This window comes from Mytilus galloprovincialis, chromosome 5 (assembly GCF_965363235.1).
Source record: "Mytilus galloprovincialis chromosome 5, xbMytGall1.hap1.1, whole genome shotgun sequence".
Taxonomy (NCBI): domain Eukaryota; kingdom Metazoa; phylum Mollusca; class Bivalvia; order Mytilida; family Mytilidae; genus Mytilus; species Mytilus galloprovincialis.
The window spans coordinates 76,354,728-76,378,711 of NC_134842.1; the positions used below are offsets into that span (position 1 = coordinate 76,354,728).

General features: G+C 33.5%; 2 protein-coding genes across 2 annotated transcripts in view; both read left to right on the forward strand.

The window, feature by feature from the left end:
- Window positions 1–23,984, forward strand: part of LOC143074149 (uncharacterized) — a 638,429-nt gene that overhangs the window by 489,373 nt on the left and 125,072 nt on the right. The window lies entirely within an intron of this gene.
- Window positions 12,210–23,758, forward strand: LOC143076933 (uncharacterized). The gene is made up of 5 exons (XM_076252830.1): window positions 12,210–12,516; window positions 15,539–15,574; window positions 17,913–17,957; window positions 20,020–23,367; window positions 23,754–23,758. Exons 1-5 carry the CDS (start codon window positions 12,243–12,245, stop codon window positions 23,756–23,758), a joined length of 3,708 nt encoding a protein of 1,235 aa, XP_076108945.1. The 5' UTR covers window positions 12,210–12,242.

The window sequence follows — 23,984 nt, forward strand, 5'->3', positions numbered from 1 at the left end:
TTTGTCTACAACATAAATCGACTGTAACAACGCAAGAAATAACTGTCACCGTTATTAAAGGACTGATACAACTATTTCAAAGTTGTAACAGTTGATTTACAACTGTCTCAACTCGAAAAACGTTGCAACAGTCATAAATAAACTGATTAAACGCCTAAAGGGTTGTCACAGTCGTAATAAAACTGATGCAACCATTTGAAAGCTGTAACAGTCATTTAATTACTGTACCAACACGGAAAACGTTGAAACAGTCATAAATAAACTGTTTAAACGCAGAAAAAGTTGTAACAGTTAAAATATGATAGCTACAACCATTGTATAGGCATAGCTAATTTATAAGCGTAGCAACTTCCAAACATTGATCTTCATGTACACTTAAAAGTCACGGATACAAAATGTCTAACAGTCAGGGATATAGGTTCAATTATTTGTAAAAAAAAATTACTGTGTGAAATATAAGGTTGTGACAAAGAGAAATAACTATCACTCCAATGTAATACATTAATTTTAGATAGATATTGATTTAAAAAAAAAAGTATTTTGAAATATTTGCCGCTGAACACATTTTTGTATTCCTCGGTTATTTAGTGAATGTGCTGAATTTATATATTTTTTTAACACTTCCTCGCCCTTATCTCTTCGAACCAATAAAATCGGAACCAGCACTAGATACCTGCAATTTCACTAGATAAAAGATATATCTACTAACAGAAAAATCGAAAAACGTTACCCAATATATTTGTTACCAAATGTATCTTTATAACTGAATTAAAAGTTGACAATTTTTATATCATCTAAATAACAGTTTAATTATTTTTCTATTAAATTAGTTAGGTGTAAAATCATTCATGCATACACGGTTGTTTTCAATACCCGTAGTTTTACGAATCACATCACTTCATAATAACGCTGAATATACATGATATACTCTAAACCTAGCGGGGAACTCCTAATACACGCACTTGTCAAACTTATCCCCACATAAAACTGCTTTATATTTTCTTGAGGGCTTATTTCACACACTATTTTTTTTTTGGGGGGGGGGGTGGGGCTACATTTCTTGTAAAATTATAAATATTTCCGTATAATCATTTTGATTTCTATACATGTAAAAAAAAATCAGACATTTAACACATCTTTTGCAGCTATGGAAAACAAATCTTAAATCTATCTGAATTTAATTTATTTTATTTTTCCGTATTTTATTTTTGAATAGGTCAATATTAACTCGACTTTGTATTGTACATTGTACGGAATGGTCTATTTGAAGTTCAATTGTAATTGATACACATGATACAGGTAAATAGCACGTCAGCATTCATGATTGAGGTAGAAAAATATTATCACTCGCGAGAAAAATTCATATTTTCACCGGATTTTTCGCAAAGAATTTACCATACATAATTTATGTAAATACTAGTAGATGGACGTACTGTTCAAGACCCGACAAAATAACTAGCGCAAGTGAAAGTTCAAATGTTCAAAACATGAAACTCGCATTGTTTAAGACAGGGAAATCAAATCTTAATTCTTTTATTTTTTTCACATCACTTTTTAGAACTTGATGTATTCTTTAGACTCCGGTCTTATTAAATTCTAAAGACTGACATCGGATTCTCTTGTGTGGTTTCAGTTGATCAGATGTACTAACGTTTATCCAAAATATTTTCCCATTTCAATTGTTCAAATTCAAATTATTTAATCCCATAAATGCTTGTACAATAATGACATATTATTCAATCAGTAAAGAAAACTAACAATGTTACTAGATAGATAGATAGATAATTATGTACAGACAATATTTTGGGTCCCTTTATATTTTTTTGTTCGGTGTGAGCCGAGGCTCCATGTTGAAGGCCAAGGAGCGGATCCAGCCATTTTAAAAAGGAGTTGTTACTAACCCAGGACAAAGGGGGGTTCCAATTACATGTACCCATTCAACTGCCTTGATCGTCCAAAAAAGGGGGGTTCAAACCCCCGGAACCCCCCCCCCCCCCCCCTGGATCTACGCCTGAGGCTATACATTGACCTATAATGGTTTAGTGCGTTATACATGTATGACTTTGTAATGCTTATTGTGTTTATGGAAAACAATGGGAAAATGTTGCTTAACATTTTGGGATATATATTAAGAAGGCATTTATTCAAAAGCAGATAGAATTGATTTGTAGAAAAACATGAATATTAAAGGGCAGATGATCAACTATTATAGTGCAAGTCTTTGATTAACCACAATATTATATTTGTCATCACTGACGTATCAATGTTGCTTTTGTATACATGGTATAAAAATCCAACTTGGGGTTTCTCATCTGAACTTGTTTACAAGGTGTTACATTATCTAATATAGCTAGGCCTGTTATAGGTTTTTCATTATCACACTTATGGGGAACTGATTTTGCTCATTGTTGAAGGATGTACAGTTACTAACAATTACATCACTTCACTTGAAGTTCCTCCATCGTTCAATTTTCATCCATGGAGATCCCTGTCTTGGTTTACGGTTGATGGTTGTCTTATTGAAATTCATACCACATCTCCTTATTCTGGTTATCATACAGTATACATGTTATACCAATGTCCCAGGTTAGCGGGAGGGTTGGGAACTCGCTAACATGTTTAACCCCGCCACATTATTTATGTATGTGCCTGTCCCAAGTCAGTAGCCTGTAATTCAGTGGTTGTCGTTTGTTTATGTGTTACATATTTGTTTTCCGTTCATTTTTTTAAATAAATAAGGCCGTTAGTTTTCTCGTTTGAATTGTTTTACATTGTCTCATCAGGGCCTTTTATAGCTGACTATGTGGTATGGGCTTTCCTCATTGTTGAAGGCCATACGGTTACCTTAAATTGTTAATGTTTGTGTCATTTTGGTCTTTTGTGGATAGTTGTCTCCTTGGCAATCATACTACATCTTCTTTTTTATATGTTATACAGGACTAAAATACCTAGTATTATCAAATGAATTATAACAATTGTTAATAGTTGTCAGACTTTTGTTATCAAAAAGCAGCTACTGTACATGTGTATAATCAAGATGTAGACATGATCACTGGTGTCAGATGTAAACAAGAGTGACTGTGCAAATGCTGAAATGTCATCTCTGCTTTGCCTACATGTATGAAGGTTTTACTACATGTACATGTACAAGTATCACATAAACTTTCAATTTTCATTAACCTTTGAAAATGAAGTTGCAGTCAAATTAACCATGCCAGACAGCTAGATGATGTACACCCTACAAAGTGACATCCCATACCCATTCCATACCCATGATATCCAAAATTTAGTGATTTATACTGTCTGTCACTCTGTGAAATAGACTTAACATTCTTAACATCCAAACCATGAAAACTAACTTATGAATATCCAATAATATGCCAAAAATAGTGATCCTATACATGTCATGCATGTACATGTAGTTTATACTGTAGCATCTGAGAAACATTTGGAAATAGATCAAACCACAAAAACTAAGCATTGTTCAATGAACCATGACATTTTCATTAGGGTCAAAGTCTGATGTAAGTCTTGCAATTAGACATATTCACCTTACACTCATTTCATAAACCAAATATAGTTGACCTACTTTTCCTACCGCTTGTAGTATTTTTAAACATGTGTGAGAAACAAACTTGACAAATTACATGTAACTGAAGTAACCTTAATCACTGATCCATGAAATGAAGTCAGGATCAGGCCAACCCTGCCTGACAGACACTGAGACATGTACACCTTTCAAGATACCATAACAATTAATCCAGTAACTCAATTAATATACATACGTTATACATTTAAGACTTCAAGTGTATTTCACTGTGACTGTTCAAACAGTAATATTTTTTTGTAAACAGTTACATGTACATGTAGTGTACCATGAAAACTAGGTGAAGTGCAATGAACAAATCAATAACAGAAACTTCATAACATTTTAAAGGAAGTATCCAGGCATTTCAGCTTCTAAAATGTATCTGGTGAAGCTTAAATACAAAACGGTACGCTGTAGCCACTGCCAGATTGTAATACATATTTCTTGGCTTGCATGCATGTACTTCAACTTTTGTTGCAGGAGGGATAATAAAATTATACTTTAATGTACGTGCATGGTTTATTTGTTTCAAAAACCATGAACACTTGGCCACTAACATGACTAATCATGCTAATTAAGATTTTTATTTAATTCTAATTCAGACTTTAATAATTTAAGTACAGCAAGCAGTCATTTGACTCTAAACAATTGACACGGACTGCACGAGACCCTCATAGTTGGTTAAGATCTTTTTACACACCCTGGACATGCTGGCGGTAGTTTAACAATTGCAATGCCAACATAAACTTCAGATGTGATATACATGTACTGTTTTGTTAATTTCACTGGGTATTCATGGAATTCAGAAATAATGTACATGTATGATTGCACTATTAATATTCACTGCAACTACGAAATTTTGTTATTCCAAATTCACAATTGATCATGATAATCCAAGGTAATTAGTCCTCCAGTAATGTAGTCCTCCAGTAATGTGGTCCTCCTTTAATACAATTTGTAATTTTCCTATATTTGTACAAGGCACAATTTTCTTCTTGTCCAATTTAATCATTGTTAATCAGAACATCACATTATCATCATGGAATAATGCTGCACGCCATATTCATAATTTCCAAAAACAATAGATAACTAGTATTAAATAATAAATTAATCCATTGTTTCACAATTTGCCTCTATACAGCGACTCAGTGACATCTATATTTTCTATGCATCAAAGTGCACATAGCAGGTGTCATATTCTATTAAAGTGGGAATCATGGTCAAACCAATACATATTCAGTATGATTCTACAAAATAAAATATACATTTAGACTCAAGTACAGTAAATGTTTAACTAATAATAAATATATAATACTACATGTATATACATTGTGCAATAATAAGAAAGTTAATTACAATAACTGTATTTACCTAGATAAAACTAGCACTTCTCATTTGATTGACCAAAAAATTCTAGCACTAATACAATTCTATTTTCAAGTCTCTATTAACAAGAAAAATAAATCTTTTAAGGGGGTCTAAATTCTATATAGTGTTGTCTTTTTTCCTGCATTAATGATTTGTTAAGTGTGATTGTGTACTTTCATTGAAGGGTTACTGTCTCATTGAGGCTCACACCATACTTTTTTCATCAATTCTTTAAAGTCAGACATCATGGACATAGTTATTCCTCTCTAAAACACAACAGGTTATTTCTTTTGTTTATTTTAATTATGTTTATGATTTAATATGAAATATATTGATACTACAAACATGACAAAGAAAAGTTTAAGGAACGAAAAAATAAAATAAATAAATGCCCTGTTACTATATATACATGTAGATGATATTGACTTTACCTTTGTCCAGTGCATATAATGAATAAACCTTTGTGATGTAAAAATATTGTTCCAAGACTTAACCATTCCAGTTAATGTTTTAAATCCTTGAGTTTAATAATTTTTACATCTTTTGTGTTACCCTGAATACTTTTTACTTATTCATTTGTTATAACAGCTTGCATTAAATAATGCTTTGCAGCTCACTTTTTTTTATTTAATTTAGTTATTTACCCAATTTTATTTTAATAAATCAATATTCAGATTACTTTTAAAATTTGCATTTTAATATCCAAAATAATATATATCCTGCTGTTTCATAATTTTCTTAAATTATAATTTGTTTTGAAAAAGTTATCAATTTTTTGAAGAGGACAATTTTAATCATGATAATTTGTGAACATTATTATAAAATTGTATCATATACAAATGACAGATTAAATATCATCCCCCAGGGCAATAAACTATTGTGTCTTAATTTGTATATTAGCTAGATCATGTATATAAGAATTTCTGATTATTACCTATCGCATATCCAGTGTTAACATCCTGATTATTACCTATTTTAATGTCACATTTGCATGGTCATATTCAGTAAATACAAATATTTTAATTGTTAATTTTGTATTTGAATTAAAAAAAATTGTTTTAGACTAAATTAGTAGATACAACACATACAATGCAGTTAACACAGTAAATTTTATGAGAACTTACTGGATAATACTATATCTATAAAAAATATTTTGAGCTTCATAAAATACTTTAAAAAAGTTTATACCATGTTAACATAAAAAAATATGCATACAGATAGATTTTTTTGTTATGTTTTCCTGACATATTGAATGTTTACATAAAATAATTATCATGATTATGTAAAAAATGCAAAAAATCTGCAGTCGTATGTGAATGCACATGATCAAAGGAGATGTGGGATATATCAATGATGCATCAACCCAAAAGTTTAATAGGCAACAATAAAGTAACCAAAACACAATTGAATGCGTGTCGAAAAATATATATGACTTATGATTAGAAGGTCCTTAATCATTGCGGAATAAATATAATGACCATTGAATGTTACTACTTGTAAGTTAGATAACATGTATGGCACAAATGAATTTTGAAAAACAATGCTAACAGGGCACAATTTATATAAAAATTTCACATGAAAATATATAGTTTGGGTTCAAAGTATTAACAAATTATAGTGATTTAATATAAATTCTATGTTAAATCTAAAAAGAATAAAATTATGATGCTAGCTTTGCTCTTTTAATATGTGTTTTTTAAACAATGTAGTACATGATAAAACAATTACTAATTGAATTAGCACAATTTGTTTAATCAACTGTGTTTAAATGGCAACTGTTTATGACTCTGTGCCTTGTTTCAGGAACATTAATTTAATAATATTGTTTTATTTTGATGAGTAATGCTATTTTAAACCATTTTTTAAAATATGCATGCTATTATCAAATATATTAATGTTTTGTTGTCCATGATTTGAGAATTATTTAAAATCTAAATGAAAATGGACACTTGCTAAATATTAAAGTCACTATTTAATCTTAAAGTTAATAATTTTCTTAACATTTTATGATCAAATCATATGTGTTTGTACTATGCATGGTTTTTTTTTATCGAAATCGTGACGTCACAATGCATTCTAAATAGAACAAAAACTATCAGTTGATGAAGCAAAACTAGGGAAATACTAGTAATCCAGCATAAGCATGATAAGAAACACATTTATATGGATACGTACATGTAAAGATCGGTTGGTTGTTGGTTATAAAATGTCCAGTGACAAGTATTTCATGCAAATTTATGACCCGAGTTAGCAATACATTAACATACAATATGTACACTACATGATGTATAGGTCAGCATGGTCAGTGGCAGATCCAGAACTTTTCATAAGGTACAGGGCCCCTGACTGCCCTTAGGGGCACGGATCCAGTCATGCTTGAGTGATTCCCTATATAATCGACCAAATTATTCCCACAAAAAAGGGGAAGATATAGAGTAACCCTTTATGTATTCCACTCAGGGTGATGTATGCAAAATAATTAAGGGAATAAATGACATACACATGATAATAGGGGGAGGGGGGACGGTGTCCTTCATGACTTTCAATGATTTATTATGAAGCACAACTTTAACATTGAAGCTTAAAGGTGGCTCAAAGCTTATATTTTTCCTGGAACATGCAACTATGCACGAGTGTGGTAATATAGAACGTCGATTCATAGCTATATATAGCCTATCGGAGTATCTCAATATAGATCCCGTAGGATCAGTGGCGGATCCAGCCATTCTAAAAAGGGGGGGTCCAACCCAGAACGAAACAGGGGGAGGGGGGGGGGGGGGTCCAACTATATGTCGCCATTTAAATGCATTGATCGGCCAAAACAAAGGAGGTTCGAACCCTTGGAACCCCCCTCTTTTGGATCCGCCAATGAGAACACATTGTAAGGTCTGTAAGCCGACAAATGTGCACATTTTCCCTTCAAAATTATGAATCCATGATTATTCGATAGACATGCTTTAAAATATTGATAATTTCTACTCACCGATTGTATTTTCCAGCTCAGATTATTGAACATGTGGTCTAACATCTGTAGTTACCTGTGTAAAAATATAGTTTGCCGACCTGAGGTCCCGGTTTTTTTGTTTTTTTGCCGACAAAAAATTAAAGTGGATAAATCGTTTACGGTGAAGAATTGTTTTCCGTTTTTAATGAAACTTGACAGATTTTACTAATTATTTTTTTAATCATCGGAAATGTCCCTCTTGGTGTAATTCGAATTAAAACGGGTTTATTATGCTGTACAATATTGGTAACTTAGTCATAATCTTTAAATTTATTTCAGGTACAGCCTTGTACATTTTTCTATTGCGCAGAATTTATCAAATATGAATTTGAATGAATCCATTATCATCTTCTCATTCTTCTGCAATAATATTAAAACTCTATTTTTAACGAAAGCTTCTGGTTTTTAAAACCAGCTATGAACGAAAATGTTATAAAACAGATATTATAAAATAAAAAGTAAGGATATCAAAAGGATTATTTAAAGTCAAACGCACATGACTGTCAAAAATGAACGGACAATGCTACGGCAATAAATGGAAAACGACAAAAGACAAACAACGATCGCAAAATAAGTGAATAAACAGCAAAACAAGTTTACAATCGCACGATAGACGATAATAGTATAAGTAATGGACTATTTCACAACAAAATCAAATCTTGAGAGTCGGGTGAGACGTGATTTTTTTTTACACTGATGGACTACCGTTACGCTAAAATATTTGTATTAAAACATTTACCGACTGTATCAACCTATGAAGTGTTTGTTTTAAACATTTAACGACTGTGTCAACCTTTTATAAGTTGTAATAAACATTTAATGACTGTGCCAACCTTTAGAAAGTTGTAACAACCATTTAACGACTGTCTCAACTCTAAAAACGTTGTGACAAACATTTTTTGACTGCATCAACGTCTGAAAAGTTGACACAAACAAATTTTAACTGTCCCAACTATTAAAAGGTTGGGACGGACATTATGCAACTGCCACAACTATTAGAAAGACTGTAATAAATAGATTTTGACTGTGACAACACCGTAAACCACTGCAACAGTTCTGAAATGACTGATGGTAGCATTTTTTGACTTTCACAACCCGTAGAAAAGTTGGGACAGACATAAATGAACTGTTGCAACGAAATATGACAGATTTGACAGTCATTACTTGTCTTTTACAGACTAAGACAGTCGTACAACGACTGTTACTGGTATGGACAGTTGTTTTTTCGTCCAGTAGTGGTTACTGATGACAAAATAGAGGTCATAAAGACGATTTTGACTTTTACCGTTCAGGAGTTATGGTTCTTGAAAGATTGAAAAATGGTGTTTCCAGTCGTGTCCGTGCATTTTCTCATGAACCATTCAACCAAAGCTTTTGAAATTTTTATATGTTGTTACTGATGGCAAAATAGAGGTCAAGTTCAATAATGACGATTTTGACTTTTACCGTTCAGGAGTTATGGTTCTTGAAAGATTGTAAAATGGCGTTTCCATTCAAGTTGTTGCATTTACTCATGAACCATTCAATCTAAGCTTTTCAAATTTTAATATGTTGATACTGATGACAAAATGGAGGTCAAATTTGATATTGACGATTTTCACTTTCACTATTCATCAGTAATGGTTCTTGTGATATTGCCAGGACACAAATAAATATTAATAAATCCGGTTTACTGTCGTTGTGACAGCCTCTTGTTAGAGCACAAAGGAGTAGGTTCAGTAAGACCCCTTTTTGGCCCCAAAATATAGCAGTTTTACAAAATTGTTAAAATGTAAACCTTTAGTTATTTATTGGACAGTAGAATGCTTCCGCTACATAAATATGGGCTGTTTTTGACAATACAATGCACATATATCCGGTACTAGCAACGTTAAGTCATGCTAAATTACTGAAATCCTCATAATTCTAGCATTTTAGTTAAATTTTAGACGGTTTTCGTGTAAAACGAAAGTGGCCGCATTCGTGTTCATCCTTAATATTGAAATTTAAGTTGTATTTTATGATAATACATAACATATATAAAGGTTGAGGATGAACACGGATGCGGCCACTTTCATTTTTACCAAAAACCATCTGAAAAGTGACATTTGTCGGCATATTAGGTAGATTTTTCATATTTGAGCTTGAATCGGATCGTTTTTAATGACTAAATCTGTTAAAATCTTTCACATAAACTAATTAATTCAAATAAAATACACACTTAAGTGTTTAAAAAGTGGAAAAAATCTTTCGTCAGATGAACCTGAAATTTGAGGCCAAAATCGGTCCTTACCGGACCTACTCCTTTGTAATAAGCTAAAACAGGGGAAGGAACTCCAAAATCAATTTCCACCACGCTTGGGTTAATTAAAAACTGTGCTTGTCGCTAACAAGTTGAGATGGAAGGCATTTCTGTAAAGGCATAGTTTTATTTTTATGACTTAAATTCAATTCTAAAGTCATGAAAGTCTTCATTTATATACGCTTTTCCATTGTGACTTGGAGATCGAAAATGCCGACCCGACCCAAGCTAAACACACTCGCTGACACATTCATCAAAAGTATGACAAAAAGATACATTGTCCTAATTAAATTACCTAGTTATTAACACCTTTGATGTCTTTATCATTGTAATTGATTGTAATGATATGATTAACCTGGGGGCAATCACACAGGTGTCATATATGTAATTAACTTGGAGATGATCAGAAATCGATGAAACAAAATTTTACCAAAACGGCACAAGATAATTTTGGAAAAAGACGTCAGGGCAGAAGGGCGCGGATGAAGGCACCCAGGGCGCGGCTGATGGCACCCAGGGCGCGGCGCCCTTCTATTTTGGGCTAGCGAGACCACTGTACATGAATAATCAATCTTAGAAATAAAATTATCCAGATAAATAAGGTACCTTCAGCATGTTCAGGAAAAGAGGGTGTCATTATCACTGCTGTCAAATTGTTTTGGATTTTGTAGGCTTAAAAGAACATTTGTACATGAGTAGGTAAATATTACTGACAGGTTCATTAGATCTACCAGGTAACCTAAGCTAATCATGATAATCTCTTAAGGTCAACAAGAAAGAGATTTTACATGTTTTAGTCATGCATTATATTGTAGCTCTACTATGATAGTAATTTTGCAAGTTGTGCATATCTCCAGTTGGTTGACACAGACTCTTAAGAGCATCTAGTTGGCCATGGTGTTGTCAGACTCCTCTTATTGGCCATGGTGTTGTCAGACTCCTCTAATTGGCCATGGTGTTGTCAGACTTTTCGAGTTGGGCATGGTGTTGTCAGACTCCTCTAGTTTGCCATGGTGTTGTCAGACTCCTCTAATTGGCCATGGTGTTGTCAGACTCCTCTAGTTGGCCATAATGTGGTCAGACTCCTATTATTGACCATGGTGTTGTCAGACTCCTCTAGTTGGCCATGGTGTTGTCAGACGCCTCTAATTGGCAGTGGTGTTGTTACATGTAGACTCCTCTAATTGGCCATGGTGTTGTCAGACTCCTTTTGTTGGCCATGGTGTTGTCAGACTCCTCTTATTGGCCATGGTGTTGTCAGACTCCTCTAGTTGGCCATAATGTGGTCAGACTCCTATTATTGACCATGGTGTTGTCAAACTCCTCTAGTTGGCCATGGTGTTGTCAGACTCCTCTAATTGGCAGTGGTGTTGTTACATGTAGACTCCTCTAATTGGCCATGGTGTTTTCAGACTCCTTTTGCTGGCCATGGTGTTGTCAGACTCCTCTAATTGGCCATGGTGTTGTCAGACTTCTCTAGTTGGCCATGGTGTTGTCAGACTCCTATAATTGACCATGGTGTTGTCAGACTCCTCTAGTTGGCCATGGTGTTGTCAGACTCCTCTAATTGGCAGTGGTGTTGTTACATGTAGACTCCTCTAATTGGCCATGGTGTTGTCAGACTCCTTTTGTTGGCCATGGTGTTGTCAGACTCCTCTAATTGGCCATGGTGTTGTCAGACTCCTCTAGCATGTCTAGTAGGCCATGGTGTTGAAACCCCCCTTTTTTGACGATAAATGCATTGGAATGGGAACATATAGTTGAAACCCCCCTTTTATCCTGGGTTAGGAACCCCCTTTTAAAAATAGCTGGATTCGCCCCTATTATTTTCAACAATGAAAATTTACTCCTACAATTAATATTTAATGTAGTAACTTTAACAAAACAGCCAATCATAGTGAGAAAAAATATGTGTGTGAAAGAGGAAGAGTATATTTCATTCATACCTTTATTATATTTCAGTTTTAAATAAACACAAAGTTAAACTACAAAAGAATTACATGATGTTTGTCCATGGTGTTGACTCCAAAACAGACATAGCTGACCATCTGTATCAGTCTGATGTTTTAAGTACTGAAGAAAAAGAGGAAATTTGTAATTCTTCACTCACTCAACAGGAAAGTAATAGACTTTTATACAACAAATTGATTCGCAAAGGTGGAGATGCATACACTCACCTTCTTGAAGCTGTACGACACGGAGAATACCAGGATGTTGCTTCAGAAATGGAGAAGACAGAATTGTCAGAACAAGAAATGCAATTGTGTCAAATAGGTAATTATAGCAGATTCTGAAATTAATATTGTACCTGATTTACTTAGATGATTCCAATATATATCATAAATTTTACATAATTATAAAGCTATTATAAAAATCTGCCCATTTTCTTATACATCAGAGCATATTGAGTGTATCCATTCAGAGGCGGAATTTTAGGGGGAAGGGGACCAGCCCCTTCTCCCCCTTTTGTGAGAAAAAATTGGTTGATTATTTAGGGAATCATTGAAGCATGACTGGAGTGGGCCCCCCTCTCAGGCAGTCAGTGCCCCCTCCCAATATATTAATCGGACACACCATATGCTAAAAAAAAAATAAAGTATACAATTCAACGAAAAAAAGACACGTTTTCATCAATATATATGTTTAACTGTAAGAGGAATGATCTAGTGTTGGAAACAAACATATTGCTAAATCAGAAAAGAGAGAGGAACTAAAAACTGGTTTTTAATTAGTTTGAGCCTGCAACTTCTGTCGCAGAAAGCTTGAAATAGGGATAGTGATCCCGCGGCAGCGGTGTTAGCTAACTTCTTAAAAGCTTAATATTTCAGAGAGTTAAGACCTGGATCCCTCTGCTTTGTATATAGACGCCTTATGTTACGAAGTTTCCGTCTGTTATATGTCCATTGTCCTTGATCTCATTGTCATGGTTCAGTGACTACTGGAAAAAAGTTAAGAATTTTAGTATTCTTAATTTCTCTCTTAATATGAGTAATAGTATAACTATATTTGGTACATGTACATGATGTATGTGCGTTTCTTACAAGGTCTTCATCATGCTTGTCAGACAGTTTTCACTTGACCTGGACCTCATTGAATGGATCAGTGAACAAGGTTAAGTTTTCGTGGTCAAGTCCATTTCTCAGATACTATAAGCAATAGGTCTACTATATTTGTTGTATGGAATGATTGTAAGGTGTACATGTACAACTGGCAGGTGTCATCTGACCTTGACTTTATTTTCATGGTTCAGTGGTTATAGTTAGGTTCTTGTGTTTTGTCTGTTTTTCTTAAACTGTATGCAATAGGTCTACTATATTTGGTGTATGGAATGATTGTAAGGTGTACATGTCCAACTGGCAGGTGACATCTGACCTTGACCTCATTTTCATGGTTCAGTGGTTAAAGTTAAGTTTTTGTGTTTTGGTCTGTTTTTCTAATACTGTATACCATGTATACAATAGGTCAACTATATCATGTTTATTTGGTGAATGAACATATTTTACGATGTACATGTCAGTTTGGCATGTTTTATTTGACCTCGACCTCATTTTTATGTTTCATTGCTCAATGTTAAGTTTTTGTTTTTTGATTTGTTTTTCTTGTACTTTAAGCAATAGGTCAACTATATATGGTGTATGGAATGATTAAAAGGTGTATATGTCTGTCTTGAAATTATCATCTGACCATAACCTCATTTTCCTGGTTCATTGGTCAATCTTAAGTTTTCTTGGTTAAGTTTGTTTCTTGGATACTGTATGCAATAGGTCAACTATATTTAAAGCATGTAATGATTGTAAGGTGTACATGTCTGTCTGGCAGGGTACATCTGACCTTGACCTCAGTTTCATGGTTCATTGATAAATTTTTTCCTTGTTACGTTTGTTTCTTAAGATACTATGTGCGATAAGTCAACTATATTTAAAGCATATTTGGTAAATGGAATGATTGCAAGGTGTACATGTATTTCCAGTTTGGTTTATCTGACCTTGACCTCATTTTCTTGGATCTTCTTAAGTTTATATGATAGTTGTAGTTGAGCTTTATATTTAAGACTATCAACATAAAATCAATGGTGTGTAAAGAAGGCAAGACATTTCAGCGTGTGCACTCTTGCATTTTTTGTATTTAAAATTTTCTGGAAAGTCTGTTTGAAATCAAGGACAAATAATTATATTGAATTTGAAAGGACAAGTTATGTTTTTATACCCCTGCTTTAAAAAAGTGGGGGTATACAGTTTTACCTCTGTCCGTCCGTCCTTCCATCTGTCCATCCGTCAGTCCGTCCGTCCGTCCGTCCCCCTGAATATTTGTCGTCGCATCTTTCTAAGAAACTACATTACAAGGATTTCTGAAGTTCAGTTTCAAGGTTATATGAGTCAACTATACTGTGTGATATGTTTTCAGATTGATCACTCAACAACTTCCTGTTTACCTTATACTTTTAGCGGGGCAGGGGTATCATAAGTGACCAGTAGCTCACAGATTCACTTTGTTTTATTTCCAAGAAAATAAGGCCTGTGACCCCCTTATTTTATTTGATATTTCGACATGTTCGAAGGTATTTTGAAAAGCAATCACCTCATTGAATTTAAAAAAATTCTATTGTTTGTTGTTTCCTCAATAAAAAGAATTAAGTTGCCCTAATATTACACTTATAAAATAACTGTGGTTTCGTAAATTTCAATGTACATTTTAACAAAAAAATATGGTCCCAAACTTCCAGTTTTTATACTAAATTTTGAAAGTTCATTGAAAAAGAAGTCTTACAGAAGATTAAGAAAAATCTATTGGCCAATATTTAAACACCCCATCTACTAGTACCTTAACTGCTAATAGTAATTTATTAATTCTTTTAACAATTTCGTCAGTTGTGTTCAATTTGTTAAATCTTCAATTTTGTAAAATTATTGATAAAAAAGTGACTGGCGATATGAATATTGTTTTCTTTAGGCCTAAAATAAAATATTGTTTGTTTCCCCAATCCCGACCATCCCTGCAAAATTGGTGCTACTCATCAAATTTCATTGTCAAAACTAAGTCAAATACTATTTTATACGTTTTGGATTTTCAGGCTTGCCGGATCGTCTGATAATGTTCAAGCTTTTTGGAAAAATAAAATTATTTCCCTACCTACATTTACCTACCCACACCTGGCTTGGCAGGGTCGGGATTGGGGAAACAAACAATATTTTAATTTAGGCCTTACCTTTATGACAAAATTATGTTGTACAATGTTGGGTTTCAGTTATAGAAATATTAAGACTATGAAACATCTAGGCAGTTTTTCTTGTTTCAGGAATGAAGAAAGTCAAAGACAGACATGAGAAAAAAGGTAACCATTATAATATCATGAATATAGTTCACTGAACTTCAGGAAAGCCTAAAAGATGTATATTTTTTCAAATTGATGTTAATTGTCTTATAGCAGTTTTACTCTTAGTGTGATTATCTACAGGTGTTTTTAGTCCCCTACTGACGAAGTCGAAGGGGACTTTAGGTTTGCACTCCATCCGTCGGTCTGTCCATCAGTCCGTCAAATCAGTTTTCCACACGGCGGTGGCATCCACAATGTATTAGTTGGTGATTAGGTCTAGTTTATGGTGAACCACAAGTATTAGGTCAATGATATTTGGTATGCAATTGCATTATCATTGACACATCTCATTGTCATGGAAATTAGTTGGCCCTGTCCCCTCAGTCATGGTCTATTGAATTTAAAACTTTTACTTAAGTTTACAAGTATTAGTTTGTAATTAGGTCTAGTTTATGGTGAACCACTAGTGTTAGGTCAATTATATTTGGTATGCAATTGTATTATCATTGGCACATCTCATGGTCCGGAAAATAATTTGGCCCTGCCCCCTCAGTTATGGTCTATTGACTTTGAAACTTTTGTTTAGTTTACATGTATTAGTTTCTGATTAGGTCAGTTTAAGGGGAACCGCAAGTGGAAGGTCAATGATATTTGGTATACAGTTGTATAAGCATTGGCATATCTCATTGCCATGGAGATCATTTGGCCTCGACCTCTCAGTCATGGTCTATAGACTTTGAAACTTTTACTTATAAAAAGAAGATGTGGTGTGATTGCCCATGAGACAACTCTTCACAAGAGACCAAATGACACAGAGATTAACAACTATAGGTCACCACATGGCCTTCAACAATGAGCAAAGCCTATACCGCATAGTCAGCTAAAGAAGACCCCGAAATGACAATTTAAACAAGAAAACTAACAACCAAGTTTAAGTACAAAAAACTGAATTAAAAACAAATATGTAACACAAACGACAACCACTGAATAGTATACATGTATTAGTTTGTCATTAGGTTAGTTCAAAGAAAACCATTAGTGGTAGGCCAATGTTAATTGGTATTCAGTTGAATAAGCATTCACACATCTCATTTCCAATGAGATTATTTGACCCGCCCCTCCTACATGGTCTATTGATTTTGAAACTTTTGCTTAGTTTACATGTATTAGTTTGTGATTAGATCAGTTTAAGATGAACCGCTTGATACTGTTAAGTCAATGATATTTGGTATTCAAATTTATTGGCATTTGCAAGTCTTATTTCCATGGAGATTATGAAGCCCCACCATCTCATCATGCATGGTTCATGGAGTTGGAAACTTTTACATAGTTTACAAGTTAGTGTTTGTGTTTATGTTTGTTTAAAGGGAAGGACTTATGATAAGTCGATGGTATTTGGTATGCAGTTGTATTAGTATTGGCACATCTCATTTCTATGGAGATTGTTTAGCCATGTACCTTCAGTCATGGTTCATTGACTTTGAATATTTGCATAACTTCAATGATAACGTACTGCTATGTTAATTTCAACATTTGCATTATCAAAATTACAAATAGACGAGACGTATCTCTGTGTGAACATTTTGTTTTCTTTTTGGTCATGCCTGAAGATATTGACTTCATATTTGTTATATAGTTTACACCATGACATCATATAGATGAAGTTAGCATTTTGTTTCAGTAAAATGAATTTTCATCCCGGTAGGGGACTATGTATTTCCATAACATTTCTTAACATTTGCAGTTATCGTAGACATTACTTAGGACTGTCAACAAATTATTCAGTAATGATCGTTTTAACAGGTGGGACATTTCAGTGCACTCATTTTAGTTTTAGGCCATGTATTTTTGGTGTAAGGAAAAACCTATTCATAATTGTTAATAGGAAAAAAAGAATATGTGGTAAGATTGCCAATGAGAAAACTATCTGCCAGAGACTAAATGACGTAAAAATATAGGTCACCATACAGCCTTCAACAATGAGCAAAATCCATACCTCAAAGTAAGCTATTGACGGCACTGGAATGACAAATATGAAACAATTCTAACAAGACAACTAACAGCCTGATATATGTATGAAATATGATACACAGCAAAAAATGGCAATAACTGAATAACAGGCTTCTGACTTGGGGCATGAACATACATAATGTGGCAAGGTAAAACATGTGTTCCGGTGTCAAACCCTCCCCTAACTTGGGACGTACAGTGATGTAACAGTACAGCAAAAAAAAATCAGTTAAAAGGGTTTATCTTGGTATTTTAATTAACTCACCAGATAAATACAAAACACAAAAGACAGTACGTTCAAATCTGAGAGAACCATGTTCATAGTTTGTTGTTTTTATATTTTTAGATATTCTGATGGATCACGATGAAGTTATTCCTAAACATATACTTGGTGAGTTTATTGATGTAGACCATTGGAACGTCACTTAATTCTATAACAAGGCATCTTCAGTACATATAACTGGAAATATATGTTTTGATTGATAAGGGCTCGTATCGAGGATACATGTGCTTTTTACTTTTCACTTTGTCTGTCCATCTATAAACTTTTTTTAAATGCAATTATTTCAAAAGTATTACTCAAAGATAGATACAAACAAATTGTTCAATTGTTGTACATTATATGAAGACATGCAGTTTTATATTATAAATACAAAATTTTGAGGAACATCATTCAAGATACCATTTAAGTGATAAACAAGTATATTGTGCTATTCTAAATTGGTTCTGAGTGTCAAAATTATCTGTTGGCTGCCATTTTCAGTTTTTTGATTTGCTTCTTAAGTATTACTTGAAATTCTGCCTTATTTTCTGGTGTAACAATTCATTTGTTGGCCTTAATTTTCAAGAATAATACCAAATTATGTAAACATTCAAAGTTCTTCGAAATAAAAAAAAAGGGCCTCAGTGGATAAGTGGTCTAAGTAGTTCAAGTACTGTATAACCTTAAACGTGGCAGATGTGCTGAACTCTAATCTAACATGTCTAAATTGACTAGGATTGTCAGATTTCCTGTTGAAGGTCAATTTTTTCTCTCTGAGCACTCCAGTTTCCTCCAATAATAAAACCTGACCACCACGAAATATCAAAAAGTGCTGAAAGAGGAGTTAAGCTACTGATCAATTATCAAATAATTTAAAAAAAATATAAAAAAGAAGATGTGGTATGATTGCCAATGAGACAACTCTCCACAAGAGACCAAATGACACACAAATGCAAAGCCCATACTGCATAGTCAGCTATAAAAGGCCCCGAAATGACAATGTAAAACAATTCAAACGAGAAAACTAACGGCATAGTTTATGTACAAAAAAATTAACAAAAAAACAATTATGTAACACAGCAACAAACAACAACCACTGAATAACATACTCCTGACTCGGGACAGGCACATACAAACAGAATGTGGCAGGGTTAAACATGTTAGCGGGATCCCAACCCTACCCCTAACCTGGGACAGTGTTGTAATAGTACAACATAAGAATGAACTTTAAAAAACTTTTGAAAAAGGCTTAACTCATCAGATGGATCAAAATACAAATACAAGTGGACGTGGCTGGGTACCTGTACATCCAAACATCAAAAAGAGTTTTTTAAAAGACATCAAGTACCGATCTGAGAGTACTGACAGCTAGTTCAAAGCCACTAACCACTAACAAAAAAAGACAATTATAATATTAAATAAAGATAGAATATGATGTCATTAATTGATATTTGGGGCCAACAAAACTTTTGTTTTCCTTCCAAATTTCAAACTATCTGTTGGCCGCCATTTCACAATGGAATGATTTTTAGATTAATACAACAGAAATGTTGTTAGCACTCAATTTTAAGGGTTGCTTGTAACATGAAATTAAACGTAAAAGAAAATGATTCGCTTTTTTTGATATCAGTATTCATCTTTTGTATCTATGACACAAAAAAATGTGCAAGTTTTCTAGTTTGTATTTATCAACTTTTTTTATACTATTTGTATTTTCACTAAAAGATAGAATTCAAATTATTTGCATGTCACAGTTCATTTTCAGGTCATTTAAGAGATCTGAAACTCTGACTCTGAAAATAAGTGCTTTGGAATAATAAACTAGACAGTAGACTCTTAATAATTTTATTACCAAAACTATAAACAAACAGAGTACATGTAGCGGGAACACATAGAAGTTACTACAAAGCATGAAAAATGACACAACAATGATCAATAATAACATATTTGTTACAATAGAGTTTTTTACTTAAGGGTAATACCACCACTGATATTCCCCTATTAGTCTGTGTTTAGCTGGCATTTAACAGTATGATTTATGCAAAGAAATTTTACCATTTAACTATAAATTAATTTCAAACCACATTTCCTTGCATTGAAGAAACATACTTTATTGTTGTGTTATTACACCTTGAAATTTGAACTTTAAATATATATAGTTTATTTATTGAATTTCATATATATTTTACAGAGCAGTTCGAAAACCGCTTGGAACAGTGGAAAAAGGATGATCAACAGTTTGTTAGTACTGAAGCAGAGAAACATGTAATGCAACAAGTTTTAGCACAAAGTTCAGTAACTCTGGTTGGAAATTCTGGCACTGGAAAAAGTTTTCTTTCTAAGCACATTGCCCTAATAATGAAGAAACATGGCTATACTGTAATTCCATGTAGTAAACCTGAAGATATTGGAAAATGGTTTAAACATGGGCAGAAAACATTGTTTGTCTTTGATGATGTCTGTGGCAGATATACTCTTAATCAACAAATTTACACTGACTGGAAACAAAGACTTGATCATATAATATCTCTTCTGGAAGACAAATGTTGTAAAATTATATCTACATGTAGATTGGAGGTTTACAAAGATGAACTATTTAGCCATCTCTCTATTTTCAAAATGTGTAACATCGATTTAAGTTCACAAGAATTCAGACTTAGTGCTGCTGAAAAATATGCTTTAGCTGAAGTGTACTTTAAGGAAAATACTGATGAAGTAAAGAAATTGTCAGAAAAATATGACTTTTTCCCACTTTTATGTAGCTTATATCATAGACAGAACCTCCAAAAGAATGTAAGCATTACCTCTTTTTTTAGCAATCCTTTTGAAGTTTTCAAAGATCAAGTTGTACAAATGTACAGAGAAAGTGATGCTGGTAAGATGCAGTATTGTAGCTTAGTCCTTTGTGTCATGTTTAACAACACATTAACAGAAGAAAACTTTTCACCAAAAGATAAGAAGATAGGAGCAATCATAGAAGATTTACTAGAAGAATGTGAACTGAATAAAGGAACATCTATCAAACGTTTAAAGAAATCCCTGGAAACACTTGTGGTCAAGGAGGATAACACATACAAAATAATCCATGATAAGTTGTTTGATTTCCTAGCTAAGTACTTTGGGGAGAAGATGTTACAGATTTTCATTGATCATGCTAATACTGATTTCATTGAGGAGAGATTTCTTTGGAAGATAACAGATAACATGGGCACAGAAAAAGAGTTTGTAATAAGAATACCTGATAGTTATATAAATAGATATATAGATAGGTTACTGACAGACTGGGAGAACGGTTATGTATACAGTGTATGTCAGAACAGAAACATGAATTCTACAACATTTACTGAAAATTTCATAACACGTTTAAACCAACTTGATCTACCAATGCAACAAGACCTTGTTTGTACTAAAGATATTCACAGTAAAGATATAGCACTAGGTGGAAGTTGTTATATTGGTACTATTACACTTGTCAAATGGTTGATCAGTAGGAATAGTGATGTTAATTATTGTAGAGAGGATGGTTGGTTTCCTTTATTATGGGCAAGTCAGGAAGGACATGTTGATGTTGTTAAAGAACTGTTACAACATTCAGCTGATGTCAATAAGTCTAACAATAATGATGCATCACCTCTGTATATAGCAAGTCAGAATGGACATGTTGATGTTGTTAAAGAACTATTACAACATTCAGCTGATGTCAATAAGTGTGACAATGATGGTGCATCACCTCTGTATATAGCAAGTCAGAATGGACATGTTGATGTTGTTAAAGAACTGTTACAACATTCAGCTGATGTCAATAAGTGTAAGAATGATGGTGCATCACCTCTGTTTATAGCAAGTCAGAAAGGACATATTGATGTTGTTAAAGAACTGTTACAACATTCAGCTGATGTCAATAAGTGTATGAATGATGGTGCATCACCTCTGTTTATAGCAAGTCAGAATGGACATGTTGATGTTGTTAAAGAACTGTTACAACATTCAGCTGATGTCAATAAGTGTAGAAATGATGGCACCCCACCATTACAGATTGCTTGTTACTACAACATGATGGAGGTTGTATGTGTACTTCTTCAGTGTGATGATGTTGATATTGATCTTTGTGATGATGATGGATGTTCTTCACTTTATATAGCAAGTCGGAATGGACATGTTGATGTTGTGAAAGAACTGTTACAACATTCAGCTGATGTCAATAAGTGTGACAATGATGGTGCATCACCTCTGTATATAGCAAGTCAGAATGGACATGTTGATGTTGTTAAAGAACTGTTACAACATTCAGCTGATGTCAATAAGTGTAAGAATGATGGTGCATCACCTCTGTTTATAGCAAGTCAGAAAGGACATATTGATGTTGTTAAAGAACTGTTACAACATTCAGCTGATGTCAATAAGTGTATGAATGATGGTGCATCACCTCTGTTTATAGCAAGTCAGAATGGACATGTTGATGTTGTTAAAGAACTGTTACAACATTCAGCTGATGTCAATAAGTGTAGGAATGATGGCACCCCACCATTACAGATTGCTTGTTACTACAACATGATGGAGGTTGTATGTGTACTTCTTCAGTGTGATGATGTTGATATTGATCTTTGTGATGATGATGGATGTTCTTCACTTTATATAGCAAGTCGGAATGGACATGTTGATGTTGTGAAAGAACTGTTACAACATACAGCTGATGTCAATAAGTGTGACAATGATGGTGCATCACCTCTGTATATAGCAAGTCAGAATGGACATGTTGATGTTGTTAAAGAACTGTTACAACATTCAGCTGATGTCAATAAGTGTAAGAATGATGGTGCATCACCTCTGTTTATAGCAAGTCAGAAAGGACATATTGATGTTGTTAAAGAACTGTTACAACATTCAGCTGATGTCAATAAGTGTATGAATGATGGTGCATCACCTCTGTTTATAGCAAGTCAGAATGGACATGTTGATGTTGTTAAAGAACTGTTACAACATTCAGCTGATGTCAATAAGTGTAGGAATGATGGCACCCCACCATTACAGATTGCTTGTTACTACAACATGATGGAGGTTGTATGTGTACTTCTTCAGTGTGATGATGTTGATATTGATCTTTGTGATGATGATGGATGTTCTTCACTTTATATAGCAAGTCGGAATGGACATGTTGATGTTGTGAAAGAACTGTTACAACATTCAGCTGATGTCAATAAGTGTAACAAGAATGATGCATCACCTCTGTATATAGCAAGTCAGAAAGGACATGTTAATGTTTTTATAGAACTGTTACAACATTCAGCTGATGTCAATAAGTGTAGGAATGATGGCACCCCACCATTACAGATTGCTTGTTACTACAACATGATTGAGGTTGTACATGTACTTCTTCAATGTGATGATGTTGATATTGATCTTTGTGCTGATGATGGATGTTCTTCACTTTATATAGCAAGTCGGAATGGACATGTTGATGTTGTGAAAGAACTGTTACAACATTCAGCTGATGTCAATAAGTGTGACGATAATGATGTATCACCTCTGTATATAGCAAGTCAGGAAGGACATGTTGATGTTGTTATAGAACTGTTACAACATTCAGCTGATGTCAATAAGTGTGACTTTAAAGGTAAAAATTCTCTCAATGTAGCACAGGAGAAAGGACATATAGAAATAGAATCATTGTTAAAGGGAAAAGGATTAAATCAACTTTGATGTCAAAATGATCAATTCCAGTGAAAGTGGCAAAGGATGTTTTGTTTTTATTGTTAGAATTTGGACATTTTCATACATTTAATTTCATTTATTAAAATCCCTCATATAGCATGTATAGCTGAAAATAGTTTATTGTTTGAAGTATTGGCACTAGTCATTACATTGTACTTCCATTAACCGTTAGCTGTTTTGTTTCGTTTTTGTTTTTCTTAATTGTATTGTTAGGTTGATGTCTATATTAATAAATCTCTTTTTATGCATATATCAGCCATGCTGTATATACATATCTTGTTTTTCTGAATAATTGGAAAGATTTTTGTGAAAATACTGTTTTCAATAAAAAAAATAAACAAATTATTTGGAATAGAAAGCATTTAAAGATTGACTAGCAGTATGCAAAATAGGTAAACACCCTCTAAAAACAGAGATGGATGGATATATGCAAAAAACAAATTA